This window comes from Eschrichtius robustus, chromosome 1 (assembly GCF_028021215.1).
Source record: "Eschrichtius robustus isolate mEscRob2 chromosome 1, mEscRob2.pri, whole genome shotgun sequence".
NCBI classification, from domain to species: domain Eukaryota; kingdom Metazoa; phylum Chordata; class Mammalia; order Artiodactyla; family Eschrichtiidae; genus Eschrichtius; species Eschrichtius robustus.
The window spans coordinates 150,543,363-150,566,879 of record NC_090824.1 but is presented as its reverse complement, the minus strand read 5'-3'; the positions used below and the strand labels follow the sequence as shown (position 1 = coordinate 150,566,879).

Below are 23,517 nucleotides of genomic sequence, written 5' to 3'. Positions count from 1 at the left end.
AGGGCTGGGGGGAAAAGGCCTTACTCGCTGTAAGAGTTAGCACCAAAATAGACATGTTGGGGCCTTATATTTTTCTCTTTTGGTTCTGTGTGTTTTCTTAAAACTTAATTAGATTTTTAAATTATAAGAGTAGTACCTGAATATAACTTTTTAAAAATCCTAAGTAGTAGAAAAGAATAAGCAATTAAAAATTTTAATGCCCTGTCCTTTGTGTCTATAAGCCTCACCCCCTCTTCTCCCCATTTCCAGTCTGATTTCTTATAGCTACCCACTATCAACAGTTTCCTGCATATCCTCTCAGAAATACTGATGTGCTTACACACACACACACACACACACACACACACACACGAGATCAGAGCCTGGCCCTGCCCCCCTCTCAGCTCAGCTTCATCTCCTGCCACCCACTCTGGGCTGTCACCACAGTGGTTCCCCTCTCCTCAACCTTTGGGGTGTCTCATTATCAGATCCCACATCAGGTCAGGTTGCCCCGCTGGGAGCTCTCGCAGCACCCGGTACCTCTCCCTGTGGTGCCCTTCACACTGGTAGTTTTACATTCATCTGTGTGATTCTTCACTAAGGTCTATCTCACTCACTAGGCTGCTTCTTGAGGGCAGGGCCTCTGACATCCGAGTCTTCCATCATAGTCCCAGGCCTAACACTGTGCCCAGCACAATGTAGTGTTTAATTGGTCATTGACTGACAGAATATTCTGGTCTACGTCTGGCTTTTTTAAATTAAGAATATATTTTGGACACCTTTCTTCAGAACACAGACATCCGTCTCATTCTCTTTAGTGGCTCTACAGTATCCCATCACGTGGATAGATCATAGCTTTATAACCAGTCCCCTACTAATGGATTTTAAGGGTGTTTCTAATTTTTTGCTATTGCTAATAACCCTGTTTCTTTGCACACTTGTGCACATCTATCTGTTAGGTAAGTTTCTAGAAGTGAAATTGCTGGGTCAAAGGGTCAGTGTGTTATAAAACTGGAGAGGGAATGTCAATTGCTTTCCCCCAAAATGGTGCTGATTCCCAGTCCTACCAGCAGTGCATGAGGATGTCTGCTTCCCCACACCCTTGCCACCATGGAGTGGTACCAAACTTTTTTGGCATCTCCTTGGTTAAACTGCATTTCTTTAATAACAAATGAGGCTAGGGATTATTTTTGGATGGTTATTGGCCATTGTATTCCCTCTTCAGTAAAATGTCTGTTTCTGTTTTTTGTCCGTATTTCTATTGAGTTGTCTTTTTCATCTAGATTTTATAAGAACTCTTTCTATACTTTCCCCTCCTTGACATTTATTTCTTAACTTTGTGATATGTTGTCATAGAGAACTTTTTCATTTTTATGCTGTCAAGTTTATCAATCTTTCTTTCTCTTTTTTCTCCTCGTCCCTCTGTCTCTCAATCTATAGCTATCTGCACATCTGCAGAGGAAAAATGCTCAACAAGTGTCACAACACTGGGTACTTCTGGGATGGGGGAGGAGGGCTGAGATGACTTGTTGCCCATTTCTGTATATTTTTCTGTATGTCTTGATTTTTTTTTTAAATAAAAAGCATTATCATTATGATAAAAAACAGTTGTCTTTTCAAAAGAAGCAGTATGGCACCGTGATTTGTGTCATTCTTAGAAAAGGTTTATACTGTATAAAATCATAACTGCATTCTGCATCTTTTCTAATTTTAAACAAAATAGGCTAGTGTTGTCAGAGATTTTGAAAATTAAAAATAGCACTCATCTGATTATTTATAATAAATGAATTACACTTTATAGCAAATACACAGCAATTAACAAGAGCCAATAAGAAGTGCTGCCATTTACTGAATAGTCTGCACCTGCCAGGAGCCGCATGTGAGCACCTATCAGCCACCACCTAGGCCTGACCAAGGCCAATAACTCACCCAGAGCAGGAACCTGAACCCAGATTTTCTGATCTTAAAGTCTTAGGTAGAGTAACTGATAAATTATTTCATCATACTTTGCAAATCAAACTTCTCTAAATTTGGGAACTACTGAATGGCAGAGCTGCCCTGAAAACTGAAAAGAGAGATATGCGATTCAAGTGTCAGAGACGTGAAACAGCAATCCAAGCTAGCGCGGTGTTAACGTATACTCCTTGAAGGCACACGCCCACAAACATGCTATTGCTCACACAAATGAAATCCTGTGATTTTTCTTTTGGATAGGAAAATAAGGCTCTAGTGCCAAAATCTGCCACGAAGAGTTTCAGAAACAATCACGTTTGTGCGGTTTTCTCACAGAACCCTGCTGCAGAGGACCCACAGGGCCGATGACAGCTCTTTCATCAGTCCTTGGGACTGCTGCCTTCCCTCTGTGATGGCTCTGTGGGGCTGGCTTTATTTTTCTCCATTTTAATGGGTTAGTTCCTAAAATACTTTGGAACTTTTCTACATTCTACAGAGAATAAAAGGTCTTTTCTCCCTGGGTGTTTCTCTCACTCCAAAGGAATGAAGAGTGAAAAAACAAGAGGGGAAATAACAAAACCCCTTGCCTTTGTGTTTAATTAATAAATGGCTTTTAGGCATGGGCTCCCTTGGAGAGCTGTACCTTTCTGTATTTTAGGTAAAGTTGCTAAAGAAAAGGGGAGCCTTGATAAATGTTTAACAATTACTGTTAATAAATAAAAGTAGCTTATACTGGCAACATGCCAAATTGTTCACAAAGCACTTTCCATTTTGAATCTTTGAGCTGTTCTGTGAAGTGGATAGGGTCTTTTGTAGGTTTTTATTTTTATTTTTTTGAGAGACTAAATGACTTATATTATCAAACAAATGGTAAACAGAAGAGTCTGGACTCCAACCCAAGTTTTCTGATTTCAAATCCAATGCTCTCTTGACTTCACAAAGCTATCTCTTTAATAATCATAGGCAAGTATTTATTTAAACACTCTCTAATCTTTATTAACCTCAAGAATAAACAATAAAAGTCACCTATCAAACTTTACGAAGCATTAATACAAATGAGTGAATTCCTCCATAACCTGCATACAGAGAAATATTTCTGAGTCAAAATCTAAATGTAATAAAAGATTGAAAACTTGAAAGCACTCACTAAGAAAACTTTTGCATGGCAAAAAACATTATAAATACACATACACAAACTGGAGCTAATAAACAAGTTTACAAAGGTTGCAGGATACAAAGTTAACATACAAAAATCATTTGTATTTCTATGCGCAGGCAATGAACAATAAGAAAAGGAAATTAAGAAAACACTTCCATTTGTAATAACATAAAAAAACTCCAAAATACTTGGGAATAAATCTACCAAAAGAAGTGCAAAACTTATACTATAAAACATGGTCGAAAGAAATTAAGGAAGACCTAAATAAATAAGAGATTATCCCATGGTTATGGATTGAAAGGCTTAATACTGTTAAGATGTCACAATTGCAGTACAGATTCGACATAATCCTTACCAAAATCCCAGCTGTTCCTTTCTTTCTTGCCAGAAATTGGAAGGAAAAAGTTTATCCTAAAATTCATACGGAAATGCAAGGGACCCAGAATAGCCAAAACAATCTTGAAAAAGAACAACAATGTTGGAGATGTCACACTTATGGATTTCAAAACTTACTACAAAATTTGTACATGAATCTTCATAGTAGCATTATTCATAATATCCATAAAGTTACTACAAAACAACAACAATTGAGACTGTGATATAGGCATAAGGATAGACATATAGCTCAATGGAATAGAATTGAGACAAGAAATAAATCCTTACATTTATAGTCAATTGATTTGGACTTGGGCGCCAATATAATTCAATGATGAAAGGATAGTCCTTTTAACAAATGGTGCTGGGACAGGTGAATATCTACATATGAAAGAATAAAGTTAGACCCCTGCCTCACATCATATAAAAACTTAACTCAAAATGAATCAAAGACCTCAGTGTAAGAGCTAAAACTATAAAATTCTCAGAAGGAAACATAGATATAAGCCTTCATGAACTTGAATTAGGCAGTGGTCTCTTAGATGTGATGCCAAAAGCACAAGCAACAACAAAATAGCTAAACTGAACTTCATCAAAATTAAAAACTTTTGTGCTTCAAAGGACACCATCAAACAGTGAGAAGACAACCACATAATGGGAGAACATTTTTACAAATCATATATCATAAGGGTCTAGTATCTAGTATCCAGAATATATAAAGAACTCTTAAGTCAACAATAAAAAGACAAATAACTGTATTAAAAATGGACAAAGGATTTGAATAGGCATTCCTCCAAAGAAGAAAAACAAATGGCCATTAAACATATAAAAAGATGCTGAACATCATTAATTATTAGAGAAATGCAAATCAAAACTACAATGAGATATCACTACACTCTCTAGGATGGCTGAAATAAAACAGAGAGATAATAACAAGTGTTGGTGAGGATGTGGAGAAAGTGAAACTGTCATGCATTACTGGTGGAAATGTAAAATGCTGAGGCCACTTTGGAAAACACCCTGGAAGTTCCTCAAAAAGCTAAATATTGAGTTACTATATGACCCAACAATTCTACTCCTAGGTTTATAGACAAGAGATTTGAAAATACACATCCACATAAAAACTTATATATGAATGTTAATAGCAACATTATTCATAATAACCTTAAAGTGGAAACAACCCAAATGTCAATCAACTGATGAATATAAACAAATGTAGTATATCTATATAATGGAATACTATTCCGTCATAAAAAGGAAATGAAGTACTGATACATGCTAAACACGAATGAACCTTGAAAACATTACTCTAAATAAAAGAAGTCAAAGACAAAAGGCCATATAGTGCATGATCCTATTTATATGAAATGTCCATGATAGACAAATCCATAGAGACAGAGGATAGATTGGTGGTTGCCAAGGGGTGGGAGGAGGAGGGAATGGGAATGACTCCTAATGGGTACAAGGTTTCTTTTAAGGTGGTGAAAAATTTCTGGAATTAGATAGCAGTAATGGTTGTACAACTTTGTGAGTACAATAAAACCACTAAATTGTACACTTTAAAAGGGTAAGTTTTATGGTATGTAGATTATCTCAATGAAATGCACAAAATTAAAACAAAAATGACAAATTGGGTGAAAATATTTACAACATATATTACAGACAGTAGGGAAATATGTGTAATATATAAAGAAATTTTAACCGTTAAAGCAAACTAGATAAAAATTCTATTAAATAGTGGACAAATAATATGAATAATTCACAAAAAAGGAGGTTCATAAAAAATACACTGAAGTCCCTTAAACATATGAAAAGATATTCAATTCCATTTTAAATAAGAGAAATGCAGATTAAAACTATACTGAGATGTCACTTCTCACCTGTCAGATGGGAACTAATTCAAAAGCTTGACAATACACTCTTTTGGAAGGGGCTGTGGGGAAATAGGCACTCTTACACTCTGCTGATGGGAATACAAATGGTATAAAAGCCCAATGAAAGGCAACTGTTAATATCCTACAAAACTACCAACGTATGCTCTCTTCGACCTAGCTGTCCCATTTCTAGGAATTTACTCTGAAGATACAACTCCAACAATACAAAAATACATATATGTAAGGTTATTCATTACAACATTATTTCTATTTGCAAAATATTGGAACCTAACCTAAATGCCAAAACATAAACTATTTGAAAAAACTGTAGAATGTACATAAAATGGAGTATTATCCATCTGTACAAATAAATAAAGAAGATTTAAATGAATTGTATGAAGTGATTTTCAGGATGTAGTGTTAAGTGAAAAAAGCAAACATACACACAACAAATAAAAAACTTGGTGGGAAGAGGGAGGGATATTTCCACAGTAGAATATCAACTGATAAATGCAAATGGAATGGCAGAATGGAAAAATCATTGATTTGCAACCATCACGATAAAGACGGGCTTGAGAAAGACTCATCAATGGATGCTAAACCTAGAGGGACATTTCAATGAGGAGTAAGATATTTACATGGTCTTAAAAATGTCTCTTTACAGAATGCTTATTGTCTGCAAAGAGAAAAACAGTTAATATACGGTGAAGAAGCACACACATCACTGTCACTGGGAGATAAAAAATTAATGTCACCAATGAAGGACAGATGGATATCATGTGCCTCCAGATGCCATACCCCAAGAAAATACAACATCCTTTCATAGCATTCTGGCTGGGAATGCATTGTCAGAATCTAGTCACGAGGAAGCGTCAGATAAACCCAAACTGAGGCACAGTCTATGAAACAACTGGCCTGTATTCTTCAAAAATTTCAATGTCATAAGAGACAATGACAGGCTGAGAAACTGTTTAGATTACAGAAGACCAGAGTCATTGACAACTAAGTGCAATACTTGATCCTGAACTGTATTTTTTATTGGAATGGGAAAAAATTGCCATGAAGGACAGTACTGGGACAACTGACAAAACAATACGGCCCATACCAATGACCAATGTTGACATTTCTGAATTGATAACTGTATTGTGGTTACATAAGAGAATATCCTTGTTCTTATTAAACATACACTGAAGTATTCAGGGATAAAAGGATATGACATATTCAACATACTTTTAAATGATTACAAAATATAAATAATTATTGCTCTGAGCATACGTGTGTGTTATGTTTGTCTGTATGTCTATATAGATAGGCAGGGAAAACATGTGGCAAAATACTTTAAAATAATGACTCTGGGCCCCATAAACAAGAGGCATTATTTAATCCATTTCCCGTTCACGCAGTGCTAAGGGTTCCTAGGAGTGAGCCTGCACTTATATTTGAATCCTTTTGCTGTTCCCTGCCCTCAGACATTTGAATTTTTTTCTCTAGGCCAGTGTTTCCTAAACTGTGGCCTGGGAACACTAGTGTCTCATAGACTTATTAAGCCCTCCCCCCTTGATTAACAATTTACACTGGCATTTTTAATGCACCGTAAAATGTGTTAAAGACATCTGCTTAATTTTAATTTAATATTTCTCAAATTTATTTGGCCACAAACACCTTTTCTGGGAAGACCTAAGAATTCTCATGAGATGCCAGTATCCTATGGAACACAGTTTGGGAAATGCTTCTCTAAACCAAACTCAAATCTTTGCAATGCATACTATTGGGTCTTAGAAGCCATCTTTCATTTCAGTGAATTTTGTAGGGGGTAATGGCCCTTGCTGGAATACTCTGAGCGTATCTTGATTTCTTTCTTTGAACTTTAGGAACTGGTACAGCAAAGATAGTGCTGAGACGAGGACAGGTCTGGATTTAGTCAGGAAACAATGAGGGACTATGGACTAAGAAAAAAATTCTAAATTAAAATAAATTTGAGATTAATCTCAAATTTATAAAATTTGTAAAATGGGAATAAAATAATATAAAAAAGTTCTCAAGGTTGGTGTGAAACTGGCTCAGTTAAGAGTAAAGAAAAGCCAACTTCTGGTGGCCAGGTAACTCAAAACAACCTTTTGGCAGAATGTCAACAAAAATCAAGAGGTATAAAAATGTTCATATCTTACCTCCCAGCAGTTTAACTTTTGGAAATGTATATCAGCATATAATTCAAGAAAAGGAAAAACATTTTTTAAAATAAGAATATTCAGAATTATTGATACTAACAAAAAATTGCAAATCCACAGTGTTCCTTCACTCAGTAAATGTCCCAACCAGCCACACGTAGAAAACTGGTCTAAAGCCGGACTCCTCCATCTCCTTCACTCTCCCACATCTGCACAGCTCCCAGGCCTGTCATTTCTACTCTCTATCTGTCTGTGTCTCTCCGTTCTCACGACACCGCCTGAGTCCGGGCTGTCATCATGCCTACCTGGTCTGTTGCAGCCACCTACTGAGTCGCCTCCCTGGTTATCTCTCTGCCATCCAGTCCCTTCTCCATACTGCAGATCAACCCTTCTAGACTGATAATCTGGTGATGTCAATCTCCCTGCTTGAAAACCCTTAACTGCCCTTAGGATGAAGCTCAAATTCCTTACCATGACTTTCCACACCCCATCTGAATGATACCCACCCACTGCCTTCCCATTCCCATTGCCCAGGCATCGGGAACTTCTTGCAGTTCCCCAAATGTGTCAAACTTTGTCTTACCTTCAGACCTTTCCATGTACTCTGCCCCCTGCCTGGGCCAGTCCTCCCTACCTCTTAGTATGTTTTGAGGCAGGCACCTGCATTTATTACCTTTGCTTCCTCATATCTCACTCACAGTACAATCTGGATTCCGTTCTCATCAGTGCCTCAATGTTTCCCTCAACTAGGTCATCAATGAAAGAAAAAGAAAAGCAAGAAAAGGAAAGGGAGAACTTTTCAAAAATTCATATATTGCACTAGCAGGCACTGTGCTCAACACTTTACAAATATGAACTCACTTTTCCTCCTGACAGCTCCATGCCCGCCATAACAGCAAAAGGTATCAAAAGGGGTGACAATGAGGATACCTCTTTCTTTTTTACTTTTCTTCTTGTTTTTTTCTAGCAAATTCTTCTTTTTCCTTTACCGATTTATCCTTCTTTACTTGACCAATGAATACCAAAGTTCCTCCATAAACCCTGCCTGGGTGATCTCACCCTCTCCCAAGGCAATTACTGTGTATAAGTGGAGGACTTGCTGACCTATTTTCTGAACTCTAGTTCTGATTATATAACTGTCTAGCTGTCATTTCTGCTTGGATGCCTTATGGGCATCTCAGACTCACCATCAAAACCTGAGCTCACCATCTCTCCATCACCCAGTCACACCTGCTCCCCCACTGTAAATGGCACAAACATCCACTCAGGTGTTCACACCAGAAACCCGGGGGTCATCTTCGACTCTTCCCCTTCCCCCTTTGTCCTGCATCCACTCAAGCTCCATATCTCATAAATTCTGCCTCCTAAATCTTTGTCACACCCATCTACTTCTCTTCATCCTTACTAACATCATCCTAGTTTAAGCCACCACCATCTTCAGCCTTCAGTGCTTCACTCTACCTCCACTCTTGGCACACCCTCCCTAGTCTACTCTCTACGTGTCAGCCAGAATTGTCTTTCAAAAAAAAATACTGCATTTTTTTGCTATGCCATTATTGGCTATACCTGGGCTATGCCATTTATTGGCTGTGTACTCCTGGACATATCACTCAACCTTTCTAATTTTTGACTTCCTTATCTATAAACTGATAATAATAATATGTCACGGGGTGGTATAATATTTAAGGGAGATAATCCAGAGAAAGTGAGAGAATGGCACACTCTAATAAACTGTGTGTGGGAGTATAAATGGTCATACAAATTTTAAAATAAATAGCAATAAAGAACCCTCAGTACCATATCATTATATCTCATTTGAAATAAGAAATGAGTTAGTCTATATTTTACAACTTTAACAGGGAAAAATTCTCAGAAAACAACTTAAAATGTGTTTTTAGCAGATGATACCACACAAAAACATCAAACTGACTGTGATGGTTAGTTTTATGTGTCAGCTTGGCTAGGCTATGGTGCCCAGTTGTTAGGTCAAATACTAGTCTAAATGTTGCTATGAATGTACTTTGTAGCTATGATTAACATTTATAATCAGTAGACTTTGAATAAAGGAGATTACCTTCAATAATAGGTAATAATTGGATGAGTAGGCCTCATCCAATCAATTGAAGGTCTACAGAGCAAAAGGCTGAGGTTTCAATGAAGAAGGAATTCTGCTTCAAGACTGTAACACAGAGACCCTGCTTGCATTTTCAGCTGGCCCACCTACCCTACGGATTTTGGACTTGTCAGCCCCCACAGTTGTGTGAGCCAATTCCTTAAAATATCAGTAAATCTCTCTCTCTCTCTCTCTCTCTCTATGTATACATCCAATTGGTTCTATTTCTCTGAAGAACCCTAACTGACACACTCACAGAGGAATCTTTTAATGACAAAGTAGAACAGCAGCTACCAGATGACAACTCAAAGTGACTTCAGGTAAAGATTGTAGAATGTGGTAGATAAGAACCCTAATAAGTTTGATAACATAAGCTGTAAATAGATAAACATTAAATAATAAAGAAACTTTGTCTGGGAAACAAGACTTAAATTATGCACCTAATATGAGAAAAGCCACCTTCAGGCAGTCTCAGACTGTTTGTGGAAGATGCACAGGTAACAGAGGACCAGTATCCCACACTTGCCCACTTACGAAGATGTTTGTTGAACTTCTACTCCAGACCAAGTGTTCTACTTATCTAGAGCACTTAACAAAGACAGGCATTCTCAGAGCTGCTATTCCACCTGTATCTGTGAAAAGCAGTGGATTGGAACAGCTTTGGTGGCCAGTACGTTGCAGCTTACCTGTAAAAGGTGGTTGATGGATGCGTCGTGAAATCCCAGGGCTTGTTCTACACCTGCCAATTCCCTCAATGTTGGTACGCACTCAAGACTTTTTTCACCTTTACTGATCTCAATACATTCTAAAGCCTCTTGGTAGTGGGGAAGAGCTTCTTTTGATTTCTTCTGACCTTGATATACCCTAAAAAATTCAAAGGGATTATCTTTAAAGTAATTAAAATAGAAGATACTGAAAATAATAGATGGATTTGGCTCTCTGACCCCTGTTGCCCAGGTTCATTTCCTAGGCAGTTAAGCCTTTCTTTCCTCCAAGGAGCAGCAGGGCATAGTAGTCAAGAGGATAGACTTTGGGATAATCAGGAAGGTTCAAGGGATAATAAGGAAGGTCAAGGGATAATCAGGAAGGTTCAAATCCTGGTTCCACCACTTAGTAGATACAGGACCTTCAAGTCACTTGACAGTTTTCTCATCTGTAAGTTAAGAATAATAACAGTGCCCACTTCATTGGGTTATTATAAAGGTTAAATTAGTTAATATTTTTAAAAAAAACACACCTAGAATAGCTTCTGACACATAGTAAGTGCTGTGTAGGTGTTGGTTTAAAAAATATAAAATATTAAAACAACAATAGTAATCAGAAAGGATGCCATGATGCTGATAACTGATCTGTTGAGAAATTATAGAAATTTCCCAGTTTGGTGAGGGTGTGAAGCACTCTCATTAACTGTTGGGAAGAATATAATTTGGGCACAAACTTTTCTATATCAAAATTATACATATGTATGTACACACGTATTTCTGCTAATTGCACTTTTAATAGTTTATCTTGAAGAAATACTCTGGCAGTATAAAAAGATACTATATACAAGAATGTTTACTGAAGCATTCTTTGTAATAGCATAAAAGTATAAAGCACTTAAATTACCCCAATAGGTGATCATCCAAGTGGGTTATAGTAAGTACATCTACACCATGTATCCATTAAAGTTAATGTCGATCTGTATTTATCAACATAGAAGTATAGCCACTATATATTCTTTGGTAAAAAGGACAGATTACAAAAGTACTTTATATAATCTTATTAGATCAATTTTGTATCTAATCTATATGTACACATATGCATAAAGAGATACCCAAATGTCACTAAAATGTTAGCAATAGTTATCTCTAAGGAGTTGATTGTGAGTGATTTTACTTTTCTTATTTATGCTTTATAAATTTCCCAAATTTTCTTCTATAAAAATATATTACTTTTACATCAGAAAAAATGTTAATTTTTAAAATTAATTTAAAGGTGGCAGTGGGAAAATATTCTTGTAGTTTCTTGGTGTAAGACTCTCTCATATTAAAAAATGTATCTATATATATTGTTTAGAAACAGGCATTTAAAAACAATCTTCTCAAAAATACTTGTGAAGACTATTAGAAACTTTTCTTGCATGGAAAGTTTTTATGTACAAAATTCATAATAAAAGAAATCAATCCTTCTTATGTTTCCCTCCACCCCAGAATCTTTAATACAAAAAGGCCTTACGATTCCCAAATTACCCAAAAACTGAGACATAATGTGAGAAAGTAACTAAGAGACCACAAAAATAGGTTTTGTTTTCAATTGTAAAAATTGTAAAAAATTACAAACAATTGTAAAAAAATTAATAAACAGAAACTTCAGTTAAATAGAGTCAGGAGCCCAGACTCTGGGAGCTCTCCTGCTCTGGGAGGACAGCAGAGCCCAACAGGAAGAAGAAAGACTCCTCTTCTTTCCTGGCAAGAACTTTTGGTCAACAAAAGCCATGGACTCTGTGTACTATGGCTCTCCCAAATCCTTTTCCCTTCTATAAAAGCATTCTCCTTCCCTTGCCATGTGGGGACTTGCACCTGGCTCACCATGGTTTCAGACCCCAAATGGAAATTTTCTGCCGATCCTGAATGAACTTAATTTTTTTTTTTCCTGGAGAAATAACTGGCAGCCTATTTTTTTTTCTTTTTAAGGTCAACATAGTCATTGGATACATTTCACAACTATTTTGCTCTCCAATAAATTTCAAAGGAATTGACTGATAGAAGTAGAGTTACTTTTCAGATCTGTGGTTCAGATGGCCATAATGAAATAAAATGCTCACTGAATAGCTTATGAACTGGGATACCTTCTATAATTGTAAAGAGGTTTAAAACACAAGAGGAGGTCAGGGATATGTTCCTGGACCAAGAAGGGTCCAGGTTGCAACTTGCAGCAGCTCTAACCTTGGAAAGGAAGAGATAAATAGACGACCTGGTAATACTGGACTCGCCTTCTAACTCTTAATGAGCTTAGAATATAGTAGGTAATAAGTAGCTTTGTACGTTATCACATTTTATTTTTTAAGAGAAACCCCACTAGCATCTATGGTGATAGAAAGAGGCTTTGAAACATATGGTTGGTAGCAAATCACTTAGCCAAAGAATTAGATTCCTGGTAGACAAAAATTAAACAATTGAAAACAGGAGTCAGCAAACCGTGGCCTGTGGGCCAGATCTACTCACTGACTGCTTTTGTAAATAAAGTTTTATTGACACAGTCAAGCCCACTTGTTTACTTATTGTCTGTGGCTTTTGCACTACAATGGCAGAGTTGAAGAGTTGCAACAGACACTGCATGGCCTACAACGCCTGAAATATTTACTCTCTGGGTCTTTACAGGAAAAGTCTGTAAACCAACCTCTTGTCTAGAGTCTAGAGAAAGTCACGTACTTTTAAAATGACTTCAAATTTTTTCTACCTAATTTAGCCTAAATAACTCAGACAATGCCATAGTTATTTGAGCAAAGGAAAAAATTCATCTTTCTTTCTCATGTTCATAAATGATGAAGAGTGTGCCAAGGAAGTAAAGAAGAGGTCCTTTGTTTCCAAGGCTGCTTGTAAAAGTCATAGAAGAGAAATAAAGCCAATACAAATGCCAAGATGATTTCATTTGGGCAACAATTTTAAAAGAAAGCAATATTTGAAGCTTAGCAATCAAGCTGATAAATGAGAAGAAAATAGAAAAGTAAACAACAACAAGGCATAAGTTAATTCGTGTACCAAAAATTCTTCCTTTCCTGAGATAGAACACTAAAGAAAAGTATTTGGGGGTTTGTGAAGCCATCTTAGCCAGAAGCACAGCACAGCACTCCAAGTTAACACCACAGTATCTTTTCAGGTATTAAAAAGTGATCCTTCAAATATCCGGCTCTCAGAGAAAATTTTATAGAGAAGAATACAGTATGAGAGGCAAGGCAATCAGTTACAAGTACTGCAACAGGAGTAGAAAACCCAGACTGTAGTTTGAGCATCCTTACTTACTAGGCCACACAACCTTGGGAAAGAAAAAAATGTTTCTGAACCTTGGTTTCCTCATCTGAACGCTGGTGTCCAATAGGGTTGCTGTGAGAATCAAGTAAGATGTCTGAAAGTGCTTTGCAAACTGAAGCAAGCCATACAGATTGATATTAAATCCCTATACATATTCATACCTTTTACTCCTTCCCCTCCCAGCCTGTGGTCTCTCTGGAACTGAGAGGCATAGTTTCAGGTTATGTTGAAATGGGCTCATTTGTGGTCTCATCTTGTTCCCACCCGCATGAGATTTTGGAAAGTCCAAATAATAGGTAGAATCAGTCAAACTCATGTGCAAGTGAGGTAGGCATTTTCTTATACAATTGGGCTTTTTAAAAAATTGAGAATAATTTACTATCAGAACAATACATATTCATCATTAAAAGTAAGAAAAGATATGGAAAATTAAAATATATAATTACAACATCCAAAGATGACTGCTATACACCTTGATATATATATATATATATATATATATATATATATATATATATATATACACACACATACACACACACACACACACACACACACACACACTTCCAGGTGATTTTCTATGCATCTTTTAAAAAGGATCATAATGTTTTAGAACCTGCTTCTTCCACTTAATCATACATTAAAATGTGGCAATAAATGCTATAATATCACTTTTAGTGGCTGAATGGTGCCATATAAAGTTTGATTGACCACTCATCTTCAAAAATATTTAGGACAGGGACTTCCCTGGTGGTCCAGTGGTAAAGAATCCACCTTCCGATGCAAGGGACGCGGGTTAAATCCCTGGCTGGTAGGGAAACTAAGATCCCACATGCCGCGGGGCAACAAAGCCTGCGTGCCACAACTACTGAGCTCACGTGCCTCAACTAGAGAGCCAGTGTGCCACAAACTACAGAGCCTACATGCTCTGGAGCCCACGCGCCACAACTAGAGAAGAGAAAACCTGCATGCCACAACTAGAGAGAAGCCCACGTGCCGCAACAAAGAGCCTGTGTGCTGCAATGAGCACCGCAATGAAAATTCCCACATGCCTCAATGAAAAGCCTGTGTGCCACAACAAAGACCCAATGCAGCCAAATAAATAAATGAATAAATACATATTTTAAAAAATATTCAGGACATAAAAAATGGTTGTGAAAAAAAATGGTTTGTGGAATATTTTTACAAATCATATTTCTGATGAGAGACTTACATTCAGAATATAAAAAGAACTCCTACAACAATAATAAAAAAGATAAATAGCCCAACTAAAAAATGAGCAAAGCACCTAAAGAGTCATTTCTTTCAAGAAGATGCAATAAGCACATAAAGAGATGTTCATCATTGGTCATCAAGAAAATGCAAATCAAAACTACAATGAGATACCACTTCACACCCATTAGGACAGTGGCTATAATAATAATGATTTTAAAAAAGATAATAAAAGTGTTGACTAAGATGTGGAGAAATTGGAATCCTCACACACTGCTGGTGGGTATGTAAAATCGTACAGTTACTTTGGAAAACAGTGTCAGTTCCTCAAAAGTTTAAACACAGAATTACTAGATGACCTGGCAATTCCACTGCTAGGTATATACCCAAAAGAAACAAAAACATATGTCGACATAAAAACTTGTACACAAATGTTCATAACTGCACTATTCATAAGAGCCAAAAAGTAAAAACAACCCAAATGTCCACCAACTGAAGAATGAATGAATAAAATGTGGTATATCCACTCAATAAAATGTTATTCAGTCACAGAAAGGAAGGAAGTATTGATACATGTTACAACATGGATGAACCTTGAAAAAATTATGCTAAGTGAAAGAGGCCAGTCACAAAAGACCACACACTCTATGGTTCCATTTACATGAAATGTCCCTAACAGGCAAATCCATACAGACAGAAAGTAGACTAGTAGTTGCCAGGGGTTGGGGAACTTGAGAATGGGGACAGACTGCTAATGGAATGAAAATGTAAAAGTGTTTGTGGTGATGTTGCATACTAAAACCCATCAAATTGTATACTTTAATTGGGTGAATTGTATGGCATGTGAATTATATCTAAATAAATCTGTTATTTTTGAAAAGTTTGTGAACATGTGGAAGCAAAACAAAATATAGATGAGACTCAGCCATAAACTTAGTCATTTTTGTTTAAAGAAATAACTGTATTAATAATTATTAAACAAAAATCAAATTATTTTAACCTTAATATCATCTGCGCGCCAGACACTATTCCTAACTTACTCATTTAAAGCAGGTCAGAAAGAGATGTCGGCTTTGGCTCTAACTTGGTTGAGTCACTGGATGATCCTACCCATGTTTTAATGGGGGAGGTTAGGAGAACAGATAATGCTGTGGGTCTTGCTGCACCTGACACTCAACAGAGTGGGCATTCCCAAGGGGAGGCCATAAATCAGGCTTGGACACTGAGCTACTGGTCTCTTTCTAACCTTCCAAAGCTGTTGGCATGCCTCCTGAGGAGCTTTAAGTCCTGGAGGTCTCCAGGGGAATGCCTAGGTCTATGAAAAGTATAATCTTAATGAGAAACAGTAAATTCATAGAGAGAAAAGCCATACAAAAATATTTTTAATGGACTATTCTGGCAAATCAATTATACTGTAAGTTTAAACACGTTAATATATTTCATATCATGATCCCAGATGCGGAAGAATCTAGAAATAGGTGATAAATCCAGTCTTTTCCCTTCGGCTGATCAATTCAAGCCACTAAGCTGGGGTTAAGGAAATTAGCCTGAGGATCGGTGAGTTACAAAAGAAAAATAAATTCAATATAGCTCCCAACTCCCAGAGTAGCAGAATTCACGATGTGACAACATGAGGTTGGAACAGAAAGGCCAATCCTCCAGCTCAGAGCTGAGTGAAGCACACCAGGCCATCTGGGGTTGGCTTTGGAGTTCTGGTCCAACACCAAGGGCCTCAAACTCTTGTCTTCAGGGCCCGACTCTGCACCCACAGACTCCTGCGCCTTCCTCTGCCTAAATCCTGATGGACACCTGCCCAAGGGGGCAAGTGGGAGTTTCAATCCAGCCCAGGCTCTGCTGACTGAGCTGTGTGCTTGGATACATGCCTGTGTCCACCTGGAGAAAAGGAGACTTTTTTTTTTAATTCTCACGAAGGCTCCGTTCACTCACCCAGTTGTGTACAAACGTGGCGCAGAGGTGGCAGTGGCTCTGCTGGGACTCTAGTTTCCCTCGACTTGATGAGTTCAGATGACTCATGGGAGTCATCTAAACCTTCACATTTGGCTCCCCTGATGCCAGTTCTCTTTCAGCTCCCCAGTTGTGTCATGCCTACCTTCTCTCTGGGTCTTTGCTGGTCCTTGTATCTGGAATGTTCTTTCTTCCATCTCTATCTGGCAAACTGCCTTTCATCTTTCTATCATCCCTTTTCCAGTTTTAGCTTAGCTGTCTCCTCCTTTACGTAGCCTACCCTGCCAGGGCCAGGACTAGAGTGAGACCAGTGAGACACCTAGGACACACCATTTAAGGAGGTGCTCACTCTCAGCGTCGGGCAAGTGCAGGGTTGGCATCCAAGTGTGAGCGCCTCCTTAAGTGGTGTGGTCTGGGCACCTGGCTCCCTCATCCTAGTGCTGGCTCTGTTCCCTGACATCCCAGGCTGGGTTGGGCGACTCTGTGAACACCTGACTGTGCCCCCACAGAACTGTGAACCTCCTCTCTCAGAATACATCTCTCGCATTGCATTTTAAGTGCCTGGGGACTTGGCACCAATCCCTTTAGTGCAGGACTCTGAGAAAGCAGAGTCCAAGGCTGCCGCATTCATCTTGACATCCCCAGCACCCTGCAGTGTCTGACACACAGTGGGTGCCTGCTGTCTATGGAAGGAGGGAGCGTGAGGTGAGGAGGGAAGACAGAAGGAACAACCTGCAGATCCACTGACTTAGAGACTTTGAGGCTATAGTTCATACTTTAATTTTCATAGATTTTGGAATAAATTTTAGGGAAAAAAACCTTCAAGAAAGGAACATATTTTCACATTGATTTAGTTGCAAAAATATTAGACTGTTGCTCTAATTAAGGGCTGGAGAAATTATTGAAATTTTATAAAAGGCGGAATAAAAGAAACTTTGTAAGAACCTATTAGGGTTTGAATTGTGTCCCCCCCATCCCAAATTCATATGAAGTCCTCACCCTCAGTACCTCAAAATGTGACTTTATTTGGAAATAGCACCATTGAAGACACAATTAGTTATATTAAGAAAATGTCATACTGGACAGTATGACTGGTATCCTTATAAAAAGGAGATATTTGGACACAGAGGCACAGGGAGAATGCCATGTGAACACAAAGGCAGAGCTTGGTGTGATGCGTCTGTAAGACAAGGAACACCAAAGGTTGCCAGTACACATCTGGAAGTTAGCAGAGAGGTGTGGAACACCTCATAGTCCCCAGAAGGAACCATCGCCACCCATACGTTCATCTCAGAATAACTTTCTGTTGTTTAAATCACCTAGCTGGTAGTACTTTGTTATGGCAGCCATAATAACTAGTGCAGAACCCCTACTGGCTGACTCCAGGCTCAGAGATTTTCCTTTCATCAGCACCCTAATAGATGAACACTGCGTGAACTCACCCAGGGCAGCTAGTTAGATATGGAAGTACCAATTTTTCTTTTTTAAATCACATTGTGGTCAAGTCCAAGTGGTAACTTTCCGTTACTTCACTGCCTGGAAATTTAATTTGAATATCTACTGAGAAGGAGACCTGGAAGGAGGCAATTTCAGCAGGAACAAACACATGGCTTTCATTGACCATAGTTTTGCCCTTGCTACAAGAATGTCTACATGAGGGCACAGACCGCATGAATCCAATGACATCCAACAAGCTGTTAGCAGGATACCCAGCCCTGAAGGGATGCAGTCACACGTGAAGGTGACCTGTTGCCATTTCTGAACTCTCTAAGTTTAAAAGATTTTTGTCAGCCTATCATTGGTCTCACATTTCAAACCCTATAGAATTCTTCAGACTCTGAGTCCTTCTTTCACCTGTCGGTAAAACTATTTACCTCCTCACTTAAGTTATCCAAAGGGAAAAAATTAGATCCCTCACACTATGTACACAAAAGTTCCAAGTGACTTTTAGAGGCCTAAATGTAAAAAGCAAAACTTTGATACGTTTGAGGGAAAACATAAGGAAAAGTAACTCCATGACTTTGGGGTAGGGAAGGACTTCTTAAATAAGATACAAAAGTACAAATCAGAATGAAAGAAGCAGGTAAATTTGGTCACATTAAAAATAAAAACTCCTGTGCTTCAAAATTCATCATAAAGAAAGTGAGAAGACAAATTACACATTGGGAATACATACACAATATATGTAACCAGCAAATAACTTGTCATCAGAAATATGAAGAATGTCTACAAGTTAATAAGAAAAATGCAAATAGCCCAGTTAAAAAATGAGTAAAAGAAATGAACGGACATTTCACAGAACAGAAATTCCAAATGTCCAGCAGATGTATGAAAAGATGTCAAACCTCACTATCAGGGAACTGCAATTAAAGAAACTATATGATTGGCAAAGATAAAAAGTCTGACAATATCAAGTATTGAAGAGGACATGGAGTAATGGGAATTACTGCTGGTGAGAGTATAAACTGGTGGAAAGCAAACCCAGTAAAGCTGATGATGTGGATACTTGTCAATTAAGCAATTCCACTCCTGGGCATATACCTCAGAGATAATCTTGCACATATGCCCATAGAGACATGTACAAAAACAATCACGGAAATAGTGTTTATAATAGTGAAAAATTGGAAGCAATTTATGTGTTCACCCTCAGAATGTATAATTAAATTAGAGGAAAGTTAGACGGATTAAACATAATATGGAGGTTTAAAATGAAGAGACTAGCTCTATGTGTATAAATTGACGTGGATACATCTCAAAAATAGAAAAGTAATGGGGGGAAAAAAGCAAGCTACAGAAGGAAACATACATATGAAGTAAAAAAATGAAAAATAATGCTGTATATTTTTTATGGCTATACACGTATAGATTCAGAGGAATGAAAAACACTAAATTCAACATCACAATTGCCTGTAACATGGGGAGAAGAAAAGAGTTTGAGAAGAACGCATAACAGGCTTCCACTTATCTGAAATGTTCTATTTTGAAGCTTGGTAGTGTGTACTTGAGTATTCGCGTAACAATATCTTTAGTTTTATATGCCTGAGATATTTGGTTAAAAAGATGAACAAATACAACATTCTGTTGTTTAGCGTGTGCAGAGAATGTGGCACTTTCTACTCTCACCCTTTGAAGTTGCCGTTGCATGCTATTCCAGGGTCCTGGCACTACCAGCCAGAAATGAAGGCTATCAAGCTAATGCAATCTACAATGAGCCTTCTGGAGCTCATTGAGGGTACACTGTTCACATAAAAGAAAAGACAAAATAGAAAATAAAATTACTTTAGCTTCACAATATGTTTAATAAAAAAGGAACTGGGGGAGTACTACATCAGGAAATAACTAAATTATAGTCTTACCTCCATTTCCAACTCATGTAAAGCCATCAGTCAATTTCAGGCAATCTTGTCTGTCTCTATTTGCTCATAAGTAATGTGTGGGAGGGCAACATTTTCTCCTTTCCTTTCCTATCTACCTGCCAGGGATGCTTTGAGGATTTATTATCTGGTGGGCCCATAATGTGTTTGGGTAGCTTTAGGAAACACACTGGACAGATGAAAAGACAGAGAATTCTGAACAACACAATGTGGCAGTATGTTAATTTGGCAGGTCCACAACTTAAACCACAGCATATTTCATTGAATGAAAATACATCTGCAGTAATTCTACAGAGCACATGACAAGACACTATCTCATTTCAGATGAGTTTCAGAAGATCCCACAGGGATGGAGACTTGTTTTAACCTGCAACAAACAAGTGCAATCTCCTCTGGTATTACTAAGGCAATAGAGGGTTTCCTTTTAAAAGCTCAGGAATTTGGCAAGAATATTGAGTACCAGTGAACAGCAGAAGCCTTGTGGGACCATTGCTGATGATGGAAATCTGATGAAAAATCAATCTTGGAAGAGGAAAATTAGGATTTTCTAGAGTCAAAAGGAGAAAAGGTTTACATCTGGGTCTCTCTTTACCATCTGGCACACATAGGTAAAAGCTGTGCTCTGTAGAGGGCATTGTCAGGTTTCCATTCTGTGCTAGCGAATGGGATCTGTGCTGTGGTGAGGAGTGTGGACACCAGAGTTGGATGCAGACCTGGCTCTGCTCTGCTACTTCCCAGCTTTGTGACCCTGGGATATGACCTCACTTCTCTCAGCTTTGGTTTTCTTCATTTGAAAATGGGAACATGAAGGGTACCCACATCACAGGGAGGACTGCAGATTAAATGGTGAGATGAGGTCTGCAAAGGACTTAGCAAGAGCCAGACCAGAAGGTGATCAAGAATTGCTAGCTAGTGTGGTTGTTTAAAATCATTATTATTAAGTGCAGTTGTTTAAGGGAAATGTATATTATACAGATAGAGTATTAGAAAAGGGAAAGACCAAAATGCAGTGCTCTAAAATAGTAAAGCTATTCGAAGAAAGTGAAAACACTAATTTGAAAAGATACACGCGCCCCAATGTTCATAGCAGCATTATTTACAATAGCCAAGATATAGAAGCAACCTAAGTGCCCATCAACAGATGAATGGATAAAGAAGATGTGATACATATATATTGGGTTGGCCAAAAAGTTTGGGTTTTTCTATAACAGCTTACGAAAAAACACGAACGAACTTTTTAGCCAACCCAATATATACGCGCGCGCGCACACATACAATGGAATAGTACTTGGCCATAAAAAGAATGAAATTCTGCCATTTGCAACAACATGAATGGACCTAGAGATTATTATGCTTAGTGAAATAAGTCAGACAGAGCAAGACAAAAGACAAATACTCTCTATGCTGTCACTTATAAGTGGAATCTAAAAGTAAAAGAATCGAATGAATATAACAAAACAGAAACAGACTCACAGACATAAAGAACAAACTAGTGGTTACCAGTGGGGAGAGGGATGGGGGGAGAGGCAAGATAGGAGTAGGGGATTAAGAGGTACAAACTACTAAGTATGAAGTAGATAAGCAACAAGGATATATTGTACAGCACAGGGAAATTTAGCCATTATTTTGTGATAACTTAAAATGAAGTACAATCTATAAAAATATTGAATCACTATGAAATTAGTTTCAGTACACCTGAAACTAATATAATATCGTAAATCAGCTATACTTCAACAAAAATAAAAATAGTAAAGCTTTAGAGGATTCAAATAATAGAAAGTAGGTAAAGTATATGAAAGTAATCTGTGCCATGTGTTTTTCTGCTTCCCCACATTAAAAAAAATGATTTAAAAAACCAGATTTTGTATAAAGTAAGAGCGTCTCTTCAATCGTGGGAATACAGGATGATGAAGAGTGCCAGGAAAAATCAAATTATTTCCTTCTTTGTTAAATAAGCATAAAACATTCTAGGCACATAGCATTGAATGGGAGGAGCTGACAGGAGAAATATCTCCTCTGGAGAGCAGTGGGGTGTTTCCTGGAAGTAGGAAAGGGAGAAGGAGGGTTTTGAGCACATGAGCATTTGTCAGAGCCTTTATGCCCAAAAGATAAGTGCAGAGAAAGTGACTCTTTAAAGAAACATTGGGACTTCCCTGGTGGGGCAGTGGTTAAGAATCTGCCTGCCAATGCAGGGGACATGGGTTCGAGCCCTGGTCCAGGAAGATCCCACATGCCGCCGTGGAGCAACTAAGCCCATGTGCCACAACTACTGAAGCCCACGTGCTTAGAGGCTGTGCTCCTCAACAAGAGAAGCCACCACAGTGAGAGGCCCGCGCACCGCAACAAAGAGTAGCCCCTGCTCGCTGCAACTAGAGAAAGCCCAAAAGCAGCAACGAAAACCCAACGCAGCCAAAAAAAAAAAAAGAAACACATCTCTAGGTGATGGCATGAACTAAAAATTTAAAGCTGAGTAGAGAAAGCAAAAGCTATATTTGGAGGTTATTGACTGGACCAATTAAGGGAAGATGATGGTAAAAGCAAAGGCTATTTACCGAAGTATCAAAAATTGACAATAAAAGCCTTGGGAATGTATTCTGGGAAATATGTGGAACTAAGTAGAATTCCACCATCCTAATGAGGTGATGGCAGGTAGATATAGACACTGTCCCCCTTGCCACTATTTTCTCCATTATCTTCTACCCCCTCCCAGGAAGTACTGGCTAAGGGAGAAACCTCTCCCATGTTCATTCCTCTCTGGAAAACTTGTGTTAGAATCATTTTCCAAATCTTGTGACTATAATGAATCTAGAGAAAGCAAGACAAAGAAACAAACTCGAGCTTAAAACATATACATGTGTATATGTATATACACATATCTACATACAGATATATACATATCTGATTTTTAGCTTAGGTGGTTCGTAAGAGCAAAGACAAAAAAAACAAAACGAAACAAAACAGCCTTCTCAAGTCGTAGGAAAAAAAAGTATAGGAAAGAATATAGCAAGACAGGGGCAGTCTTGAAGTGCAGTATCTTATTCTGTGATGGCGGTACTACATGCTTTAAAATCAAATCATTTCCAGGATGAAATGGCAGAAAGGAAAATGCTCAATTAGACAGTAGCAATAATAATAGCTACTTTCTTAGACCTACCACATACCCAGATGTTTTAATGTAGGGTTCATTTCATCACCACAGCAACCCTCTGGGGGCTGATCTTTCCCACCTCAACAGGAGAGGAGAAGGAAGGACTTGCCCAGGGTCCTTCAGTTGGGAAGGTTGAATGGATGCTGACACCAACCCAGGGCGACCTGACTCTAAGGCCATGTTG

At 38.0% G+C, this 23,517-nt stretch overlaps 1 protein-coding gene across 4 annotated transcripts in view; it reads right to left on the bottom strand.

The window, feature by feature from the left end:
• The window catches only part of TTC23 (tetratricopeptide repeat domain 23), a 114,733-nt gene that overhangs the window by 41,919 nt on the left and 49,297 nt on the right, over positions 1 to 23,517 (bottom strand). For all 4 annotated transcript variants that reach the window (XM_068556946.1, XM_068556937.1, XM_068556968.1 and 1 more), the window contains one exon: positions 10,308 to 10,485. In XM_068556946.1, the coding sequence (XP_068413047.1) occupies positions 10,308 to 10,485 (178 nt within the window). The remainder of the gene's footprint in view (positions 1 to 10,307; positions 10,486 to 23,517) is intronic.